Source organism: Accipiter gentilis, chromosome 19 (genome assembly GCF_929443795.1).
Source record: "Accipiter gentilis chromosome 19, bAccGen1.1, whole genome shotgun sequence".
Lineage (NCBI taxonomy): Eukaryota > Metazoa > Chordata > Aves > Accipitriformes > Accipitridae > Astur > Astur gentilis.
The window spans coordinates 21,841,638-21,862,322 of record NC_064898.1 but is presented as its reverse complement, the minus strand read 5'-3'; the positions used below and the strand labels follow the sequence as shown (position 1 = coordinate 21,862,322).

The window sequence follows — 20,685 nt, the reverse complement described above, 5'->3', positions numbered from 1 at the left end:
TGAGAGCAGCCACGGGAAGAGATATAATAATGTATGTGTGAGGAGAAAGAAAGGAATACTTCTCCCCTCTTCTTATTTTATAGCTCTTCATCTGGAGCTATTTCTGACCTGAATCCCACTCAGTATCCTGTGCATATACACTGAATTAATAAACAACTTGACAATTTTTTTTCTTCCATCTTGCTATACTCCTTTTCCTCTGTAGTATAAATCTTCTAAAAGTAAACTTTTCTTTTCTTTTTTCTCTCCCAGTCAAGGAAATCCTGCATTTTTGTCTCTCTATTTAAAAATGTGTGTAAAAATTAAAATAAAGCTAAGAACAAAGGAGATGCTTATTTGCAGAGTAACTGGCAGAACAATATCCTAGACTCATTCCCAGATGCTTTTATCCTACAAAAGGATCAAACTGAATATCGGTAAATTCTATATGAACTTGCCTGCCCAGTGTTACTAACAGTCTGATTCTGAATGACAGTGATTTACTTCTGTACAGGCTGGATGGACTACAGTTAGACTATGTAATCTCAGTCATGTAACTAGAGCTCCAGAGATACATCGGTGTATTCAAGAACTCCTGTGTTAGAAATGGTTTTAGACTATCAGCTTTTTAGATCTTCAAATCTCTCCCATGCATTTCTTCTCTACTGAATTTAAATGGCTTATGTGAGTCAAAACCAGCATTAAAATAGAACATCAGTTATGAAAAATTAAGGATGAGGTCCAAAAATAGTGTGTAAGTGCACTTTAGGCACTATAAGCAAAAGGTATGTTTCTAAGTCCTGAGCAGAAATCTGTCAAACAACCGGAAGTAGTGAGCCCTTGACCTTCTATTCTGGTCCTTCCCACACAAAATAGTTACAGTCTTTTTTTTTGACCATGCTGAATTTGCAGGTTGCCTATGTTCCACCTGGGTATTGCATGAGTATGTAGCTCTTTGAGTTGTGGGTTGGTTATTTTTGTTGTTTGGGTTTTATTTTGTTTTGGGGTTTGGGTTGGTTGTTTTTTTTTGCTTTTTGCTCTTTTTTTAAAGCCTGGGATAATTTATGCTAGTGGCAATGTCATTAATTTTGTCTTGTTTCTTGCTTACTTGTTTATTACTGTAGTGATTGCAGTACTTCTCTGGAGATTGAGACCTGGATTAAAAATTAATACACTTGGGTTACTCTCCTCTTCCCTCTGCTCTTGTAGTACTGTACTGCTGTGCAGCCAGGAACGCAGGGCTGGCTGGATGAGGAGGGAAGTCAGGAGAGAGAGCGAGCTTGATTTGTGATGTGGTGGTCTGGCTGAGAGAAAGTAGACCTGGGTTCCTGTTTCTGCTTGCAAGGCTGTGACATCACTTTAAACTCATGGTCATTCTGTGAGATGGGTGGTTTAATCCCTGGTATTGCAACCCTAAGAAGTGTTAAAAGTAAACCAAGTGAAACCTTCAGAGACTGTCATATATTTTGGTAAACGGAGGGATGTGAGTTTGAATCCTCTTGGGTTAAGTGGTTTTGGGGGCTCTGTTTTTGGCTGCTTCCTGGGTATGTGCTGTAGCCATTGTGCAAGACAGAGCTAACACCTTGCATAGCTATGCTCTTAAAGAATGAGCCACTCCTGCAAAACTAAATACCTGTTCAAGGACAGGCATTACATTCCAAAACCCAGCCTCCCAAACTAAAATCCTGATTTTGCTGCCTGTGGCTGAGAAACAATTTCAACCACAATCTTCTGCTCCTTCTTTCCCATCCATGGGCTATTCAGCAGCATTTATAGGGCAAATCCCATTCATGCAGTGTGATTTGACATCATACCTCATCCAGTGCAACTGTAGGCTGCTACAGAAACTGTTCCCTGCTCCTCAGTTCTCATGTATAGCAACTGGGTTTAGCTGTCACTGTATCCCTTTTCGGTCCTTGCATCATAGTGCTGACTCTGTGCCCAGAGCCAGCTACCTTGCTTTTTCATGCCTGAGTGGCCTGTTTGGATCTGGCTATAAGTATTGAGTGAAACTGGTACCAGTCAGCGAAAAGTCTGGGTTTTGCATGATATAGCCCAGCCCAGCAGTGCAAACAATCTTATGAGTGAAGTTTTCATGGCTGATAGACTTCCTGTTATTCTTGCAATTTAATATCACTATTAAGGAGGACTGACGCTGCTGCTTGCTGGTTTCAGCTTGGCCAGAATGAACCTGCTAGCAGATGGAATATTCATGTTATGGGGCTATCCGTTAAAACATCATTATAGACAGGAAGGTGAATGATTTTCCTCTTAATAGGTAGCTATAGTAAGCTTTCTTACTGTATCTATAAAACCCCAACAATAACCCTGAAATAAAAACTTAATTGCAAAGGTTAAGTTAATTTTGGTGACTGAGATGAGACCCGATTCTGACTAGTCCATCTGCAGACTGTAGGCTAGCTTTTTTTAACCATTTTGATTTCTAACTTGTCTGGAAACTTTACCCAAGTGTTTTTTCTCCCACCTTCCTCTTTAGCTTACTTATTGTTTCTATGACAGCAGGACTCCTAAAGAACATTCTTTTCCCCCTGGCACCTGGTTTCTGCTGGTAATTGGATTCTGTGTAAGGCCCGGTTTTCAGGTAGGTGTGTGCCTCAGTTACTGTAACAAGGACCGGATTAATTGACGCAAGCTTTCTTAGTAGCCTTAAGATTACATCAATTATTAAGTGGGTAATTTTAACCTTAACACAAGTGAGTGTCTAAGGTCAGTGGTTAGTCAGTCACCTCGTGAGAAAGGACAGCCAACGGGCTTGTTTTGTTTGCTGGCTCTTTGTGCATGTTAGTAATCAGTTAAACTGAGGTGTAGTTACAATAACAAGGTTGGTAGTTGAAAAGTAGGGGGGCTGCAGTGACAAATTAGAGTGATTTAGGTGAGTAAGGGATGATTTTGTTTCCCACAGCTACTTGTTTATACAGTTAATTATGTCTGAGTATGATGGAGTGCCTTTTGCGATGTTCTGCGTGATCTCAGTTTTGTGTTGGGCTAGAGGCAAATGCTCTGGTGAAGCTGAGATCAGTGGCCTCCCTCAGGGGAGGCAAACATGACGTAAAATGTTGCCCTCTTGATTTGGCAGTTTTGTGCTCAACCTGTACCACAAAGCTGTTCTGTGCACCCTCCTGCAGAGGAAATGCGCTACCACCAGTGACCTAAGCACTTGGCTGTGACAGTGCTTTAGAGCAGTTCAAAGTGATACATAAAAGGGGCAACCTATTAACCCATGGGTTCCTAGTTATACAAACATAGTGGAGGAAAATCAGTCTGTCAGTGATGGTGGCTGTCCTTGCTCAAGTAGCTCATCACCTTAACTCAAAGGAGGAGTGAGGGTGGGGACTATTAAAGTCACAAGGATGCAAGAGATACTGACTAATGAATTCCCATAATGAGATAAAAATAATCAGAGAAGTCATGTGGACAGGCTTTGAAATAAACCTTTTTCAGAGTTTCTTCAGAAACTGTATACTTAAGTCTTCCAGTTGGTGTCCAAGACTGAAACTGCTCTCCAAAATGTCTTACTGTCAGCTCAACAGAGTGAACATTAGTCTAAGTAAGTATTTGAATGCAAATCCATGTTTGCTATTTGTAACATGAATTTCTTTGCATCAGTGCTGCTAGCCCCTTAATAATGTCATCTTGTTAGAAAGCCTGCATTAGTAGAGAGTCAAGACTACAGAGTAGCTATGTAAACTGCTGCTCAGTTCTTCACTTTCATATAGAAAACTATATCTAATCAAAATGCAGGAAGTATGTCAGTTGCCAGTAGCCACTGATAGGAAATACTTGCTAATTAGTCACACATTTTTGCACGCTTCCATTCTTGAGTGGTACAATTTCCAGAACAGAGTACTAGCTAAAAAGTACTCAAGTACTTGCTGAATAGTATGAGACCAAGGAAGCAGGGTAGAGGCAGGATAGTTCCCCTGAAGTCTCTAATATCTAAACTTGTCAACACCTCTACATTGGGAACATTGTAACTTTGATTTGCTTAAGGCTAAAATTTGCTACAACCAAGAATAATATGTTTAACAACAGGGATTTTTATCAATTCCACAGCACTACTCTTTGACCATTCATATCAAGGGAATTAACGTAGAAAACATCCTACAAGTACAATGAAGACTTTGCCAACACCTGCCTGGGAAGAAAACAATGTAAAGTACACCACTAGTTATGATTTGCTGAGGGCTGTAACTGCTCACAGAAACTGGGAATTTTTTTTAAGCAGCGTGTCAGATAAGCGTATTTATGGTCAGGAGATAGCTTCCCATAAAGGAATTGGTTTGCTTTCAATCTCTCTTAAATGTTTTAGTGTTCTACTTGCATCTGTTTTCAAACAATATGTAAAAACGCTCTCTTAAGCTGAATGCTGTGTGGGTCTAATGCCAACGTTGACATGAAGAATGAGAAAATGACAATGGGAGCTTGAGTCTTGTGAGCGCCCCACGCTTCTGCTTTTGGAGGGAGGCTGGTCCCTCCGCATAGGGAGATGAGAATAATTGTTACACAATAGACAGTGCTCTACCTTCAGAGATCTAGAGAACTGAGTCACCTTCATTATTATGTTTCAAGTCCCTTACCCTGAGAAAATATTCTTTGTGTTGTAACTCTCAATGAAAAGAATTAGCAACTAGAAGAATTACTAATTCAAACAATGTGCCTACTGGGGTTAAACCACAACAAAGTGCCAATGGTATGATGTGCAAGGAAATACAACTAGATTGAAGAGCCTCAGAATTATAATGAGATATTGATGTTAACTTGCTGGAATCCCTGTAATTTTGAAGCTGCTTCAAAAAAATTTTTTTTGAGTAGTTTTATACTTATGGCAATGTGAAATAAATGGCATGGCATCTATAGTTAGCCTGACAAGCAGTGGTCACAAGGAAAAGAAAAATTTAGGTGTGTTTCCCTGAGGCTTCTCTTAAATTTCCAAATCTCTTATTCCAGAGACCACATCCTCTTGAAACCACTGGCCTAATGATTGTAAACCATAATAGGTATAGAGATTGACATTCTTAGGCACTGCTGCCAATATCCAAGCCTTATGAAAGAAATGGCAAGCTGCCATATGTGATTAGAGGGATTAGGCCACAAGCAAAGCGAATTATTCTTTTTTCTTCCAATTTTCAGTTGTTAACTTTTATCTTCTTTGTTATTAACATTTTGCTCTCTTGTTCGGAGTAAACTTTGTGTAATACAGAACAATTGCCTGTATAGTCCTCAGAGTGATGAAGGTTTTGACTTCTTGACAAACTAGTAGAATTAAATAACAGGCAGAGTTGTGTGGACCAGCAAAGTGGATGTTCCTGGAGAAAAGCACAATTTTTCTCTGGTGCTTGTATTACTCTAGCTGCATTTCTTCCAGCTGGCTGAAGATCACTATATAAGGCTGTCAGTGAGAATATTTTAAGATTGCAACTATTTTGCAGGTTAAAGACAACAGGGATCATTTTGGTACTGTTGAAGAAGGGTAAGGTGTGAGCAAGGCTTGTTGTGTATCATATTTTTAATTTTTTTCCCCACTGTGGCTGTTTTGAGCAGTTATCTGGTCCTATAATTGCAGATAAGTAGATTATTTCCCTTAACTGTATTGTGATGAATATTGAACAGGAGAACATGTAGGTTTATTACTGGAATAAAATGAAGCATTGCTATGTTTGTAAGAGCAACTTCAATGTTGCCTTATTATAGATATCCCCTACTTCTGCAAAGGTCCCTGTTCCACCAACACTCTCCACTTTACATCTAGCTAGATTAGATAAGAACTTCTCTACCTCCCACTGACTAAAAATACATGTTGGCAAATACTGTTCTCTAAGTTAATCTCTGGGACTGTTGGAAATATGATACACTGTGTACACTTAGCTGTTATCATTTTGAAAATGCTGTGATAACACCTCTTGAAAGAGCAGCTGGATTGGCTACAGATATGCATATCTTACTGGATGATCTCTTCCCTTCTGCCCTTTCAAGAATTAAAATGACAACACGCCTTCTTGTGTTTGTTTTAAGTTCAGGTCCTTACCATTGCAGGCAACCATGTTTAAAACTCTCTTGAATGATGACTTTAGTCCCTCTTGAAATTTAATAGCTTTTCTTTCTCCACTGCTCAAACTGAAATCCATAATCCTCTGATCTTCTGCACAATTATGTTCATGACCATCTTAAACTATTTGCACTTGTGCCAGCACTGGCATTTAGCTTAATTAGCTGTTCTCCCTTCATGGCATTTGACTGCCTGACTTATTTACAGAAAAATTATATTCTCTAAGCCTTGGATGGTGCTGAATTACCTGTGACTGTACTGCTTAACTGTCAGTGGAGAATCAAATTTGTTCAGGAGAGTGTGATGATTTGTTTTTGTTGTTGTTGTAAAGCTGTAGCTTGTAGGACTCAGTCAGAGGTACTATTATTGCTTAAGGTGACCTCCCAGGGTTGTAGGGGTCAACTCTGCAAAGTTCTTATTGCTGTTAGTGTTCTTCTTGGCTTCCTTGCTTCAAAATAAAGGTTTACTATTTCCTGAGCATGGGTGCAGGCCAAACTTAGTTACTTTTCTTCTGACAATGAATTCCTGTGCAGATGGAAATTATTATATTACACAATTCCATTTATCTGTCTTCCTCAGCTTCCTGTTGCCTTATGTCTGGACTCCCAACTCATCCTCATTGCTAGCACTGATATGTTGCAGCAGTGGAAAAATAAAGTTAGGAAAATGTGTAGCTTTCAAATGCATAAACCCAAACCCTCTCATTTTTAAGAGCCAATAGGTAACTGAACGCTTTATAGGCTGAAGATGTATACAGATGAGACTTGCTGATTAGCCAGGCCTGCAGGAGGTGAAGGAGTTGGCACAGATAGGGGTGTGAAAGCAGCCAAAAGTGTAGGATTGGCTGTCACCTTTTTCCTCTTGTTAGAAGGCATTGGCTTCGAGACAGATTCTCTGGAGCAAAGCTCTAGCAGCTTAGGTCTACTGTACAAAGAGCACTTGAAAAGTAATTTTGCAATGTAAACTTAGGACATTATGAGGGTGCTGCATGCAAAAGTAAATCTTGTTGATTTGCATGGAACAGCTGACTTGGGTTTTGCTGTTTGTTTTCTGATCCTGTTGATGAATTTAATGTCAGCCGTGGCAAACTACTCCAACGTCTTCTTGCCTCTCCCTCATTACATCCCATATGTATACACAGAGTAAAAATTTTAAAATATGAACTAAGATTGTGGTACGTCTTAATGTAATATCTCATAGTGTTTGGAATTCAGTATTCAAATTAAGATTCCCCTTTTGTATTTGGGAAAAAGCAGTGGGGGGCACAAACAGAGGTTTCTGTAGGGTAAACAAGTTTGTGGACACGGTTATATTTCTATTATGGCTTCTGTTCTAGAAAAATGTAAAGCCTTACTTAAAGGAATTGAGGTGTATAACTGCTTGAGAGGTGCTGAGAAATTAGTTAAAATTTAGTTAAAATTTTTGGATGAGTGCCTCGCCTAAAGCATTTGGAAGTTGTGAGTGGCTTAAGAGTGTGTATATGAAACTATATTTTGGGTCTTTTTTCTGTTTCTTTTATTGCCAAAACATAGAAGCTTTCATGCATGAGTCACATAAAATATAATTTCAGATTCCCGTTTATTACAGGGATTAGAAGTCTTCTATGAAAGGGAAGATTTTTGTGTGGTTTCACTTGAATTTAAGGTTTAAGAAAAAAATCATGCCAAATATCCCAAGACTCACAAATGTTGGTCTACAGCACATGACAGCCTTTCTCCAGAAACCAGTCAATGTGGTATTTCTGTTGCTTTCCATGATTTATTCAGTCTGATATGGATCTTTCAGTCTTATCTGAAAACTTCCCTGGCAAAGGAAAACTTCCCATTGAACTTGCAGTGGCACCAAACTGTTGAGACCGCTTGGTTCTTTTTGGCATATATAGGGCTTTTAAGAGAAAAAATTGTCAAAAAAAGAAATAAAAAGAATTAAGCTTGGGGTGGTGATAGCGGGTTGCTTGAAGTGGAGAAAGGCATTGATTATTTTTTATTCTTTTTTAAATTTTTTAAAATTTTCTAATTAGCCTTAGGTCTTGTAACAGGTGCTGTATTCTAATCCCGCAGTTTTTACTGTCTGTGCTTGGAATCAGTGCTAAAAATCTTTTGCAGAAAGCCAGCCTTGCAGTAACTTGTATCAGTGGGTCTCATGAGGTTGGCCAAACACGCCACCCACAGAAAGGGGTTTTCTTCTTGTTTGTGCAGAGACTAAGAACTGCTCTGGTTTCAGTTTGTGACTGGCATGGTTCCAGTGACTAAAGACTTGTTATCATAGTGAAATGTGATACAATTTGCCCTGTATGGATGATACACATTAAAGGCAGGGGGTGGTGGGGTGGTGGTGGGGGTGCGCGGAACCTGACTGCTAGTTTTTAAAACTGCTTATCCAGTGAGATCAGGGGCCAGTTTTTCAGGTACTCAGGCATGCCTTAACTGAAGCATTATATTGTTAGCTTTGCAAAGGAACGTAAAGGGTCTTAGCTGTACTACTCAGGGGAAGCTTTTTATCATAACCTAGGGTGGGATCAAAGCCAACTAATGTGATGCCATGTAAATCTGAATACAGGATGAATGCAGGTGGATAAGAATTCATGTTGGATTGTCCTCTGAAGAGCTGGGAGGAGAACCTGCTTCAGTTAAGCCAGACATAGTATGTTAAACTTAGCAAAACACAGCTTTGTGAACTGCGGAACCCTGTTGTATGATATCTACCAGGAAAAAAAAAAGTGGTTAAGAGCCTGCCAGGGTAGGTGGTATTCTTGCATCTGATTGAAAATAAAGTGGGAGTGCAACCTTAGTTGCAGAAACTGCTCTACAGTATGATGGTATCTGGCAAGTATAGTAGCGGTGCAGCTTGCTGTGAGTTCTCACAGCCTGTGTGGACGCTCAGCCCTTGCAAACTGTTGTTCAGCTGGGGAGGACTGAAGTTCTGCTTCCACTAGTTTTATTAACTTGAACACTGTGAGACATCAGTGAAGCCTGCAGCTTGTTTTGTAAATGCTGTCCAACTATTTCTTTTAGATTTTTAAATTAATCTGATAGACAATATAATACTTCTTCCCTCAGCCTTCTTTAAACACAAATACATGGTAAGATATCATTCCTGTAACAGCTTTCTTACAGACTTGACTGACCTGAGGCAAGAAACTTGCCTGATTTCCAAGAAAAATCCTTAATGATTCCAGTTCTGAGCTGTCCAGGTTTTGTGGTTGCAATGTAAGCTTCTGGGCCTGTTGTCAGCTGTGTGCATGTTATACAGTCAGCATCCAGGGCTTTGGATTAGCACTGCGGATGCTGAATGGTGTATCAGATGGTGTGAAAAGTTTCCACACAATAGTCAAAACAGATACCCATACCTGTTCTTAAGCCGAAGGAGTACTGTTGTAGGTCCTCAACAAATTTAGGATTGTTATGTTTGTTGGTAGCCCAATAGTAAGTACTTTTTACTGCTGTGTAATTATAAAACTGACATTTTCTAAATATAAATAAAGTTACAGATGGCAGGTTGTTTGAGATACTGTTATATCAACCTTGTGGAACAGAATCCCAGTAAGATTCATGGAGAAGATAAATACAGCAGCCAAACATAACCACATGCAGAAGGTTGTTGGGCATTGGGGTTGTTGGGGGAATAATCGTTAACCTGGCTGCAGCTGCCTTCCACTTCTGTAAGAATTGCTGTTATCTTTAGAGATGAAGTTTCTCTTTGAGCAGTCCCAGTGCCAATATCTTGTTTTTAATCTCCTGGTTGAACTCTGTGGCCAAGTATAATGACTCGTTTTGTGATTTTAGTGGTCATTAGATCAATACAACATCAGCATCCTGTCTGCCAGTAGTGTCACACTGCAAGGGCCTAAGGCAGACACACAAAAACCTAAAGGGTTGTGATGGTAGCTGCCTAATAAAGAGACCTGTCCAATAACTATCTGCTTCTGTCTCTCACCAGGTTTGTCACTGGGGATGTTTCTAAGGCTTACATTAAATTCAAACTATTTATTACTTTTTCTCTGGCTTCGTTACATCCATGGTGCTGTAACCCTGAGGCACTAAGAGGCTCTACTGTAGATACAGCTGACCTCCCCTCCTTGTTCCCCTGAGGTTTTTTGAAGAAGGGTTTTTGTCTTTGACGGTTGGGATTGCCTTGTAAGTGAATAGTCCTCTGGTACCATGGCCTATGAAACAGAGGCAAAACAGCATTTTAAATTACTGCTTGTAAATGGAGTCTGGTTTGGATAAAACAATGAGGTTCACGTACCACATGACTTCTAATTCACATATTCAAGATGGTTATGTAGAAATTATTTCACATTTATTCATGTGTTCTGTAGGACAGTGACTGGGCCTACAAGGGATTCCTGACATAATCATACACTATCAGTGGTAAAATGTTATAAGTTAATTTATATCTTGTAAATTAAGTTGTATTGCAGCCTCTGGACACCATAGATCCCCTGACTTTCCTTCCCAGAGCAGGGGCTGGTATAAAGGAAAAGGAAATGACTCAAATGGTTCCCTTCCTCTTGAGCTCAGTGTAACTAGTCAGAACAACATAACAGTTCTGACTCCAACCAGCAGCTAACAGCAGCTTCCACAAAGTTTACTGTAAGAAACTTGACTTTGCAAACCTAGTACTTGACCTTTCAGTGAGGAGTGTTGTGTGTTTTGGGGGAAAGAGAATTTGGGTCAAAGGTCTGATATAGAATTCCCATTTGAGGGGATCCTGAGGAAATAATCTCTTAAACCTTTTGCTTTTAGTTCTGAGTAGCATGTGAGAAGATTTTGAGAGCAATACACATTTTTATTACAAATAGAAGACAAAATCCTGCAGAAAGAGGCATTGTACCAATTTGGGAACATGCTCCCCAAGTCTTGAACTGGAGCATACAAATTCCTCTGACACATTCCCAGCCTCCTCCCATGTCACTGCTCCAACATGTTACATTTGGCAGGGTTCTGACAGCTTCCTCTGGAGTTTTCCTCCAGGGCTTGTGATGACTGCTGCCTTTCTCATTCCCTGAAAGGGGAAAGGAGGCTTTGAAGACTTGGAGTGGAAAGACAGGTGTGGAGGGCAAGGCACACAGTTTGGTAGGAGTGGAGTAGGGTCCAAAAGTTCAATGGCTTGTCCTAATGGGATGGTTCTTTTGTTCTGTTTGGTTGGTGACTTGCCAAAAATGGTGTCCTAGAAATGTGCTCATGATAAGTAAACCAGCATGGCAAACTTGGGAGTTTTAGCCCAAGTGATTGGTTTTTTCTTTTCCTTTAAGTCTTCTGTTCCTGGAGTTCAGGCAATCTTTCTTTAAATAAACAAAATCCAACTTGTAGCCCTTGTGAAGAGAGTTCATGGATGTGATTCAAGTCTACACTAGCAGAAGGTGAACACCGCAGATATATGTTGGGCTGCCTCACCCTGTCCACTGCTTTGCTGTGAATCAGGGCTGCAAGCAGCAATGGATTTTTCTTCTGAGATATCTGGCTCTTGTCTATCTGTGTATTGATAGCCATAGACGCACATTTCTTGTGTGCTCTTGAATATAATGTCAATAGTTAGGACTACATGTTTTTGTTTTTGTGTTTTGTGGGTTTGGGTTTTTTGTTGTTTTGGGGTTTTTTTTGTTTTTTTTTTTTTTGTTTTTTTTTTTTTTTTTTTTTTTTACTTTAAATGAATGTGATATGTGTTCTTGATTTAGTTTTTGGTTTTGTGTTGGTATTTTTTTTCCCCCCCTTCCCTCTCCTACAAATTGTTCTGCTGACTTAAAGGTCAACTCAAAATGCACTTATTTTAAAGTGTTGTCATTTGAATGACATTTGATTCTGTGTTTTAGGGTGTGAGTTGTCATATTGGAAAGGAATATATTTTCATGGCCACCTTGTTCAAGAGGCCTGTAAAACAGGTTTGACTCAAAGTGACCATTTGAACTTCACAAAGTAGTTTAATCACACTGAAAAACTTGTTTCTTTTAATTAAAAATGCATACATAATCTACTTCCCTGATCCCTGATATTACAGCTTGTTCTTCCTTGTCTCTCTTTTAGGGGATGTTTTGTTTGTTCTTAAACACTGGATATGCTGGGTCAATGAACTGTTACTCCAGGAAGCAGAGCTGAGAGGACAAGCTGAGAAGACATCATTGTGATGGCAAGCAGGAATGCAACACTTTTCCAAAAGTCTTTCATCTAGAGAAGCATGCACATACTCTACTGCAAGAAAGCAACATTTGGGGTTCTTTAAGCCACTGACTGTAACGTGGTCCAGTTTTCTCAGTGCCTGCTGAAAAAGACTTCTCTTGTTCTATACCTTTAAATTGGACTACAAGACTATCCTCCTCAGCAGGATTGAAGATCTTCCTGGACACTTTACCAGCCCCTACACACGCGACAAGATGATTGACCTAAGCTTCCTAACAGAGGAGGAACAAGAGGCAATAATGAAGGTGCTGCAACGGGATGCAGAGCTTAAAAGAGCTGAAGAAGAGAGAGTCAGGTAAGGGATCTAGCACCACAGGTTGTCCTGGGAAGACCTACGCAGTTCATATACAGAGTTATTTAGAGTGCAGGAGTAGATAAAAACAGTTGTTGCTGGGTGCCCCATATTCCACAGTATTGGAGAGTTTTACTCTGGACTAGATTTAGTATAGTCCCTGGATGAAATGCCTCTACCACACAAACAATTAATTACTGGCCAAAAGACTAACTGTTGATTTGGACCCTTACAATTCCCTAATGGACCAAGCACACCTGGTACACATCTGGCTTGATACGCATCTGGCTTGGTTTCCTCAGAAAAGGATTCAGTTTGCAAGTATCAAAACCTCTGCAACCTGAACTAATGCATAAGTGGGGTGATTTGATTCAAAAAGAGCACTAGTGCCCCAAACAAACAAAAAAGTCAGTATAGATGCAGTCAGCAATATGTCTGAATGATGAAGGTATACGTCAAACATGTAGAGCATTGGAGCTGCAGTCCAGAGGAGGTACCAACAGTACGCTCCATTGGCAAGAGAAGTCCTTACAATCTGTGGTTAAAGCAGAAAATTGCTCCCTGTTTTCTTTGTGGTGTCACAGACAGAACAATGTGTTGCTATTATGGAGTGTTTTCTGTTCTGGGAAGTTTTCCTAGAGCTACTTTTAGCATAACTGCCATGAATAGAGATGTATGCATGGAAAGCAGCATTGCCCAGATGACCTGACTTTGAGAAAGCCATCTACACAGGTGCAAATAGCAGTGGAATAGTGGTTTCAGCTAATATTGATAGCTACCTGCTCAGGAATGAGAATTTCGGTAGTCAGGCTTTTTTTTCCAGTGTGAAGGAAAGTATCCATTATAGCGTATGCAAAATGACAAGTGGCCGAATAATGAAAAACGGAGCCTTAGATGTCGAAAGGTCAAAGTACTGTAACACAAATAGGTGCTTACAGTTCTCTGCTGAGGCAGGATTTTCTCTCATTGATTCAGTAATCTCTCGGATTCTTTCTCCTTGTGAAGTTCCTCATGAAGACATGTATTTCCTATTTACATGGTTTGAAATTATTCCAACTGTGATGCATCTGTGATGCTTCTCTTCTGCTGAGAAACATTTTTTAACAAATGCTCTCTGTGTAGGCGTACCCTGAAGCAAATGAAACAGCAGCCTGCTACTTGCCCCAAAAGCAGTGTTCATCTTGCTGCATAGGCTTGTGCAGCCTTGGGGTTGTTTGGTCACCATGTGGTCAGCGCATTGTTGAGTTATTCCTCTTGCTCCTTTAAGTGTAAGAGCAATAAAGGGCAAACCGGTAGCTTCTGGTTAAAAACGCTTCTCCTCTCAAGGCATTTGCTTCACTGAGGACTGAAGGTAAAATCATTACAGGCGATGTTCCCAATTGTTTTTTCCCTGCTATCTTAATGCAACCTGAGGAGGAGATGTTTTCACCACATAGTTTTGTCTCCTGCTTCAAAAAGCAGAAAACTGACTTTGCTGTAACAGAATAGGCATTTTCTTTTCTTTACTGTAGATAGAAGAATACTGACTTCAGTTTTGGAATGGTACAACAGTGCCAGGTCTGAAAGTGCTCAGGGAAACTAATTGTAGATGTGAGTTTGAAAACAGCATCTGGGGAAGGGAACTTTTCCTGGAACAGAAAATCAAAAAAGCTGCTCTCAGTAGTGGTCTGAAAAGGCTGTCAACAAGTATTTTTGTCTGTATAACTTCACTTTTGCCATTTGTAATTCTAGTTCAGGAGGGTGTGGTAGAAAATGCAAGGGACTGCAGGTTGTAGCAGCCTGTAATCAGCTTGTTTGTTTCTACAATAAAATGTCTCTTCTGGTTTCTGAATATTATGACTTCTGAGAAGCTGGAAGCTTACATCTGAAACAGATTTTTCTGCATAGATGTGGCACATGGAGCTTGGTTCTTATATATTACAACAGTACCTGAATTATATCTCCAGCCAAGGAGACATAATATTTTAGTTTGAATTCTACAGCCTTGCACACCTGGAAGATTCCAAGAGCTGGGATTCAATGTCATAATACAAACACCACACACTGACAAAGTGTTGTTTGTATGTGTATATATTGGAAGTCTTTTAATGTGATCTTTTTCCCTCTAGAAGAAATTCTGAGGTTTGAAGACTGTTCTAATAATCTGTTCCATCTATGGAGTCTGTGTGCTGTGTTCCTGGAGTGTGGACAAACTGGTAATGTGACAGAATCTTCTTTGAGCAACTTCCTAGTGGAATTTTACAAATCACCTGATGAAGTCCCATCTCTGTTAACAGCTTCTAGTATGGCTTATCTGTAGTAAACCTGTGCTGATTAGACTGGCCCATGCAGCCACCTTAGGCAGTCTGCTTTAATTCTTGGTTTGCTGAGTGCTGTAATAGGTGTTTGCCCCATCCTGCGGCTCCTCTTCTGTTGGTCTGAATTGGGCTGATAGTTTTAGGAACAGCATCGTTTTGGGAACAGCATGCTTGCTTCCTACTTGACCTCTGCTGAGGTTTGTCCCAGAGGAAAGGAGTTATTTATGTTTTCTTCTCATGGGCAAATGGGTGATGAAGAAATCTCAGATGACAAGAGGGTGTGATGCAAGGAAATCAAAAGACATTGCATCCTTTTTTTTTATTCCTAAGGCAAGAAGATGCCTCTCTCTGCTTCATTACCCCAGGAGCTGCTGCCAGCCCCCGAATGGCAGTGTTGCTCAGGAGGGGAAAACCGGTGTAAAATGGAAAAGCTGATTGACAGCTTGTCATGACTAGAAGCTGTTTTTCAGCTTATTGCTGACTGATTTATTTTTGTGTTTTGGTTTTGGGTTTTTTTGTCCTTATTCCTGCCCAGGAATCTCTGATATACCCTGCTCCAGCTGGGTTTTGGGTATTGAACAAATGAGAGGGCTAAGCACATTACTGAATTTCCTGGCAGTAGCTTCAGCATAGCCCCTAACTCTTCGTTACAGTTGTGTAGTTCAGAATTAACACAGTTTTGGGCCCTTTCTGGTGACAGTAACGTGGAACAGAAATGTATCTGTCTGTGAAGTTCTGGGTTGTGGTTGGGTGACTCTTATGTGGTGGAGTGGCTGGTCCCTGGCACCAGCGTGTCTGAGGCAGAAAGCTGTTGTGGTCGACTTTGCAAGAGGGTTCCCTGCTGTGGCTATCGGCCCTTCTCAGCAGAACCTCCTGGCAGTGCTGTTGCGGGCTGTGTTTCGGATTGTTTGCTCATTGTGTAAACTGAAGGAGGCTAATGATAGGGGAAATTCTGGTGTGGAGTTGTTTGTGTGATGGGTGGTGACTGCTGTGCACCAAACCCCTTTAATACATACATTGGTGTGGCATTGCGAAAAAGAAAGATTCAGGGGTCTGATTCTGCTAGGTGCTACGTATGCTTAACCTTTCTCATGATGTTCAGTGGGACTGCGTGGCTGTTGAAACTGTAGTGTAAATGTGTGTGGGTTTTTGTGTTGGTTTTTTTTTTTTTAAATTCTGGTCAGCTTTAACAGATATCCCCTTCAGTCACTTTTTAAGGCAATTTTACTTATATTGTAGACTGTCAGGAGGAAGGGGGTTTTTGTGTGGGGTTGTTTTTTATTTTTGTTTTTTGTTTTTTTTCCCTTAAGATGGGATATATTTAAGGTATTGGGGTGAGCTGAATATTGGCATTGGGGGAACCGGACTTACTGCTGTAGTGTGAAAATGACATTCAATTACTGTCACCAGAATACATTCTTAAAATCTTCATAAAATACTTTTCTGTTAGATGTAGCAGTTTTGAGGGTGTGCTTAACAGCGGCAAGGTTCTTGGTGCAGATAGTTTTGAACCTGGGTGACAGTTCAAGTTTAAAGGCTGATTGAAGATAGAAGAGTTTAGACATGCTGTTTTAGAGGTGCTGTCAAAGCTAACCTTCTCATTTCTGAAAAGAATTACCCATTTTTCCTACTTTGTCTCCAGGGTATTTCTTCCAAATGTTCTAGAAATTTTCAAAATGTGTCCTCAGTATTCACTCAAATGATTGTGGCAGATTGGTAGTGTCTGCATAGTGAGGTAACTAGGGACCAATTATAACTTTATAATTTTGAAGTATCACTCTCATTGCCATACAATACCTAGGGACTCTTTCTAAAGCTCAATCTCTGCAAAAATGTTCATTTTACCAGTTCTCCACGCCTTTTTCTTATAAGCTCCTTAATATGTCATTTGCACTACTTCATGATAAAAGTTTGGGCATCTGTAAATGAATGGAAGAGTAACATGTGGAGGAGTTGTGGCTTACAGGCAAGGCAAGAACATAGTATGTATGTGCTCTACATTCTGTCCTGACCTGTAAACAGAATGGCACTTTGTATGTCTAACTGAGGTCTCTTAGGCTGGCCATCATCCCTTCTGATCCACACTGAATTTTTTTGGAAAGCTTGCTCTGGATGAGGGATGCCACAATAACTTTCTCTAAATTTAGAGCTAAGGCTATTTTAAGATCCTGTCAGAGCATCCCCTCTAGCAACATGGTTCTGAGGTTCTTCTCAGGGTACTGATGTTATCCTTAAGCCTTGGTAGATTTAAATTAGTCTAGTAATAAGCAATTGTGGCTAATAAGACAATAAAGCCTACAGTTCTTGTGGAGCTGATTTTAAAAATGGATTTAAAAACCCTAAACTTGCTTTGAGGCATATTTAATTCTTGTATTTTTAGGTCATACATTTGTGTCAACAAGGAGCTTGCTTACAATGTATGCAAAGGTTTTTAATCTGAAATTAACTCTACCCTTGGCATTAAAAAAAATAATATCCGTAGGTTGATTTATTTTAAGAGACTAAGAATTAGGTGGCTTGAACTCTTTCTCAATTTGAATTTTCAGCTAGATCTTAGTATCTCCTTTTGTTAAACAGAATCTGCTCTCACAATCTGCTCAGACATATTATAGGAGAAATAGAAATTAATTGTTATTAATTGAAACTCATGCTATCTTTATAACTAGTTCTGAAGTCATATACCTGTGTCTAGTGGTCGTACCCAGAACTTCTGATTAACTTTTAACAGGCTTACTTGTTAGTAAGTATAAGGTGCTTATGGTCATAAGTGTATACATGAGAATGTGTGCTTGGAGATTGCTTGCCTTCAGCCAAATTGGGAACATCCTGTAAACTCTTACCTCGTGCCCTTAGTTGACTGATTTCTTTCTAGCTGGGCAGATACGCTGGGGGAGAAAGCCCCATTACACTGTGAACAACCTGGAGTGCTCCCTCAAAGGAGCTTGGGGATAAGACTATGCTTGCCTGCTGCCCATACTTTTCTTCCTCCCTTTGCTTGGCTTTGTGTAGTGGTTGCATGACATGAAAGCATCTCAGAGGCATTTCCCATTGCCAAAGACAGAGGGGATCCAGCATGGCAATTCAGCAACAAGCTTTTTTCAAATAAATGAAACTCGGTCTATATTTTTTTTTTCCTTTTTTAGCTTTAGCAGTTTAAAAAAGATTTTATTTTTTTAAAAATGCTTGGTTTAACATGTTTATGGGGCAGGATTTCTGAGATATTTGGCAGTAATCAAAGTATCAAGTGGCACTCACACTCACAGTTGCTGATTTCTCACATATGTAAGTACCTAAATACACCCAGATGAGAATGTTCCTCTTTGGGCTGTAAGATGCACCTGTCCACGTGGAAAAGGATAAGCTCATGTCTTCTGGATTAATTCCCCCTTATGGATGTTGCTTAGCACCAAATGTGGCTTTCCAAATGCAGTGACTGTTCAGGAAGTAGAGCAATTTCATTCTCTAGCAAATGTGCATGCCATTATTTATCCTTTTTAACAAACCCAACTGACATAAGAATGACTGTGGGTTTGGTGGGGACGCTGGTTGTTGCTCTCCAGAGGTATATTTAAAAAACCCCACCCAAACAAAAAAACCCCAACAACAAAAAAAAACAAAGCAAAACAAACCCACCCTATTCTGAGCAAACTCCTTTTTTTTTGCCTAAGTCTTCATTTGTCACTAGACAAACAAAAAAATAAGGGAGTATATATCCTCCGGAAAGCTTTTTTGCATCCTCTATATGTTTTCTGCCAGGTTCATCAGAGCAAGGTAACAGTGAACTACCTTGGTCTCAGCCCTCCTTGTGAAGAGCCAGTAAGAAAAGCAGAACTGTTCTCATGTTAATCTGGTGAGACCTCTTAACTGGAGTTAAGGAAGTGACCCTACTTACTGCTCTTGGTAACAGACATGGCATTGGACTATACTGGTAACTGGGCTGATACCTTTTCTTCCCAATATTGATTGCTAACTGGTCTACTAGTAGCAGGTGGATTATTTGACTGGATGATGCTTGTTTGGAACAGCTAGTGGAGCAGGGTGGATGGAGCTTATTTTGTATGGTAGAAGAGTGTGCTTAAGGGAAAAAGTGGATACTAATAAAGTTTTTTAACCTCCAAATTGAGTACTCCCTCAGTAAGTATGGTTTTCCCTACAGTACAAAAATGGTCTTGGTAAGACCTATCACGTGCTTGTACCTGGGACTGTGTTGTGTTATTGTGTGCCAAATTGAAGCTTTTGTCTTCAGAGTAGATTAGTCTTGATTTGTAGTTTGCATGCAATCCTAAAATGCAACCTATTCTTTAGCACAGCATGAATTTCTTGGAGATGCCCTTACTGGCAGTATGAAGAAAGCTATCATGCAGGCTCTTCTGCTCACTTACAGTTGCTTGTATGTGTCCTCTGGGTTGTCATTTGATCAGGGCTGGTTTTCTGCTTTATACACCTATTTTTAAAGCTTAAAGTACTGGGAACACTGTGTTTAAGCAGAACCTGTGAGCGAATGCACATACTTTCTAGGAAACTCTCCTCCCCAGATTCAGATCGTCCTGTACTGCTGTCCAGGCTGACTCTAATACCAAAGGTGTATTGTGACAGGATAGCTGTCCCTTCATTGTGAAGGCTTTGTTGTTTGCTTGGGTGTTTTGCTTGTTTTTTTCTTTTTTTTTTTTTCTTTTTTCTTTTTTTTTTTTTAACATGTCAGGTTTACTTGGGTTATGTATGAAGAAGGAGGGGAGGCCATTGGGGAGCCTCTATGCAAATCCTTTAAAACAAGCAGACAAACTAAACAGTGGAAAGCTGTTAGAGAAATGAAACAAGTGGAAGGTAATAGAAACTGTGAAGGCTGACAGACCTTGAAAGGCTCCTACCTCCTGTATTCTGTAACCTCAACAGTCTTGCTATAGATTTCCTGAATGGAATAATGTTAAGTTTCCATGTAGTAAGGAATGCCTAAACAAATTTACATATTCTGTATGTTTGCCTACAGAGTATCTAATTACATGATTTATAACATATTACTTGTAAAATGAAGCTTACTTCAAATTTGACAGATTTGACAGTGCAACTACTAATAGGAGAAAAAGTTGGAGTGCTAACTGTCGGTGACATAGTAGAAAAGCATATAAAAATGAAGGACTTCATCTTCAGTGCAGAATGTTTATATGGTTTAAATGAAATAGGGGGACAACATGGCAGTCTGATGTCTCACGTGTGGCCGTCTTCTAGGAGAGAAATGATGTATAGCAGGGTTAACCTGGTCAGTGTGTTTCACAGACACTTGCTCAGCACAGAGGTTGGGATTGTAGTTTTGGTTCCAGATTCTTGTGGATACCATATTTCAATGGGCAACGGGGCTGCCTGCTTTCACTTCTTCGTCTCCAAAATCAATTGCCTTGTCTCACACCTACAAGCATGTAACTCATTCATTCTAATGCTCCAGGGCTGGATGTGTCTGTCTTCCATTCTGACTTCAGAATAAATGTCAGTTTGTCTTGTTAGTCATCAAGACTTGTGCTGACTACAGCCTAGTTAGTTCTCCAAGGATCCAAAAGCAAGATACCAGCTGAGATTAATTCATCAGGGTATTGTTAGTAGACCTAACACACCCAGACTTCTGAATAGGCATAAAATGGAAGAATGTGCATGACTAGAAACAGAACAAGATTGCCTTTTTCTCATGTCTCCACCTAGTACCTACCCAAAACCTCACTATCCAAAGAGACCCCAAAGGCAAGAATTAAAGAGGTGTTGCTGATGAGGTATCATGATGACAAGGATGGGGAAAGGTTGCATAAACCCATTGGTTTGCTTTATTCTTCCTAGTATAGCCCTCAACCAGTATAAAATGATACTGCTTTATTGCTTAAAAAA

At 40.0% G+C, this 20,685-nt stretch overlaps 1 protein-coding gene across 1 annotated transcript in view; it reads left to right on the top strand.

Moving 5' to 3' along the window:
- The window catches only part of SYTL2 (synaptotagmin like 2), a 62,995-nt gene that overhangs the window by 3,096 nt on the left and 39,214 nt on the right, over positions 1-20,685 (top strand). Inside the window, exon 2 of the mRNA XM_049823165.1 lies at positions 12,073-12,520. Within this exon, the coding sequence (XP_049679122.1) occupies positions 12,420-12,520 (101 nt within the window). The 5' untranslated portion in view covers positions 12,073-12,419. The remainder of the gene's footprint in view (positions 1-12,072; positions 12,521-20,685) is intronic.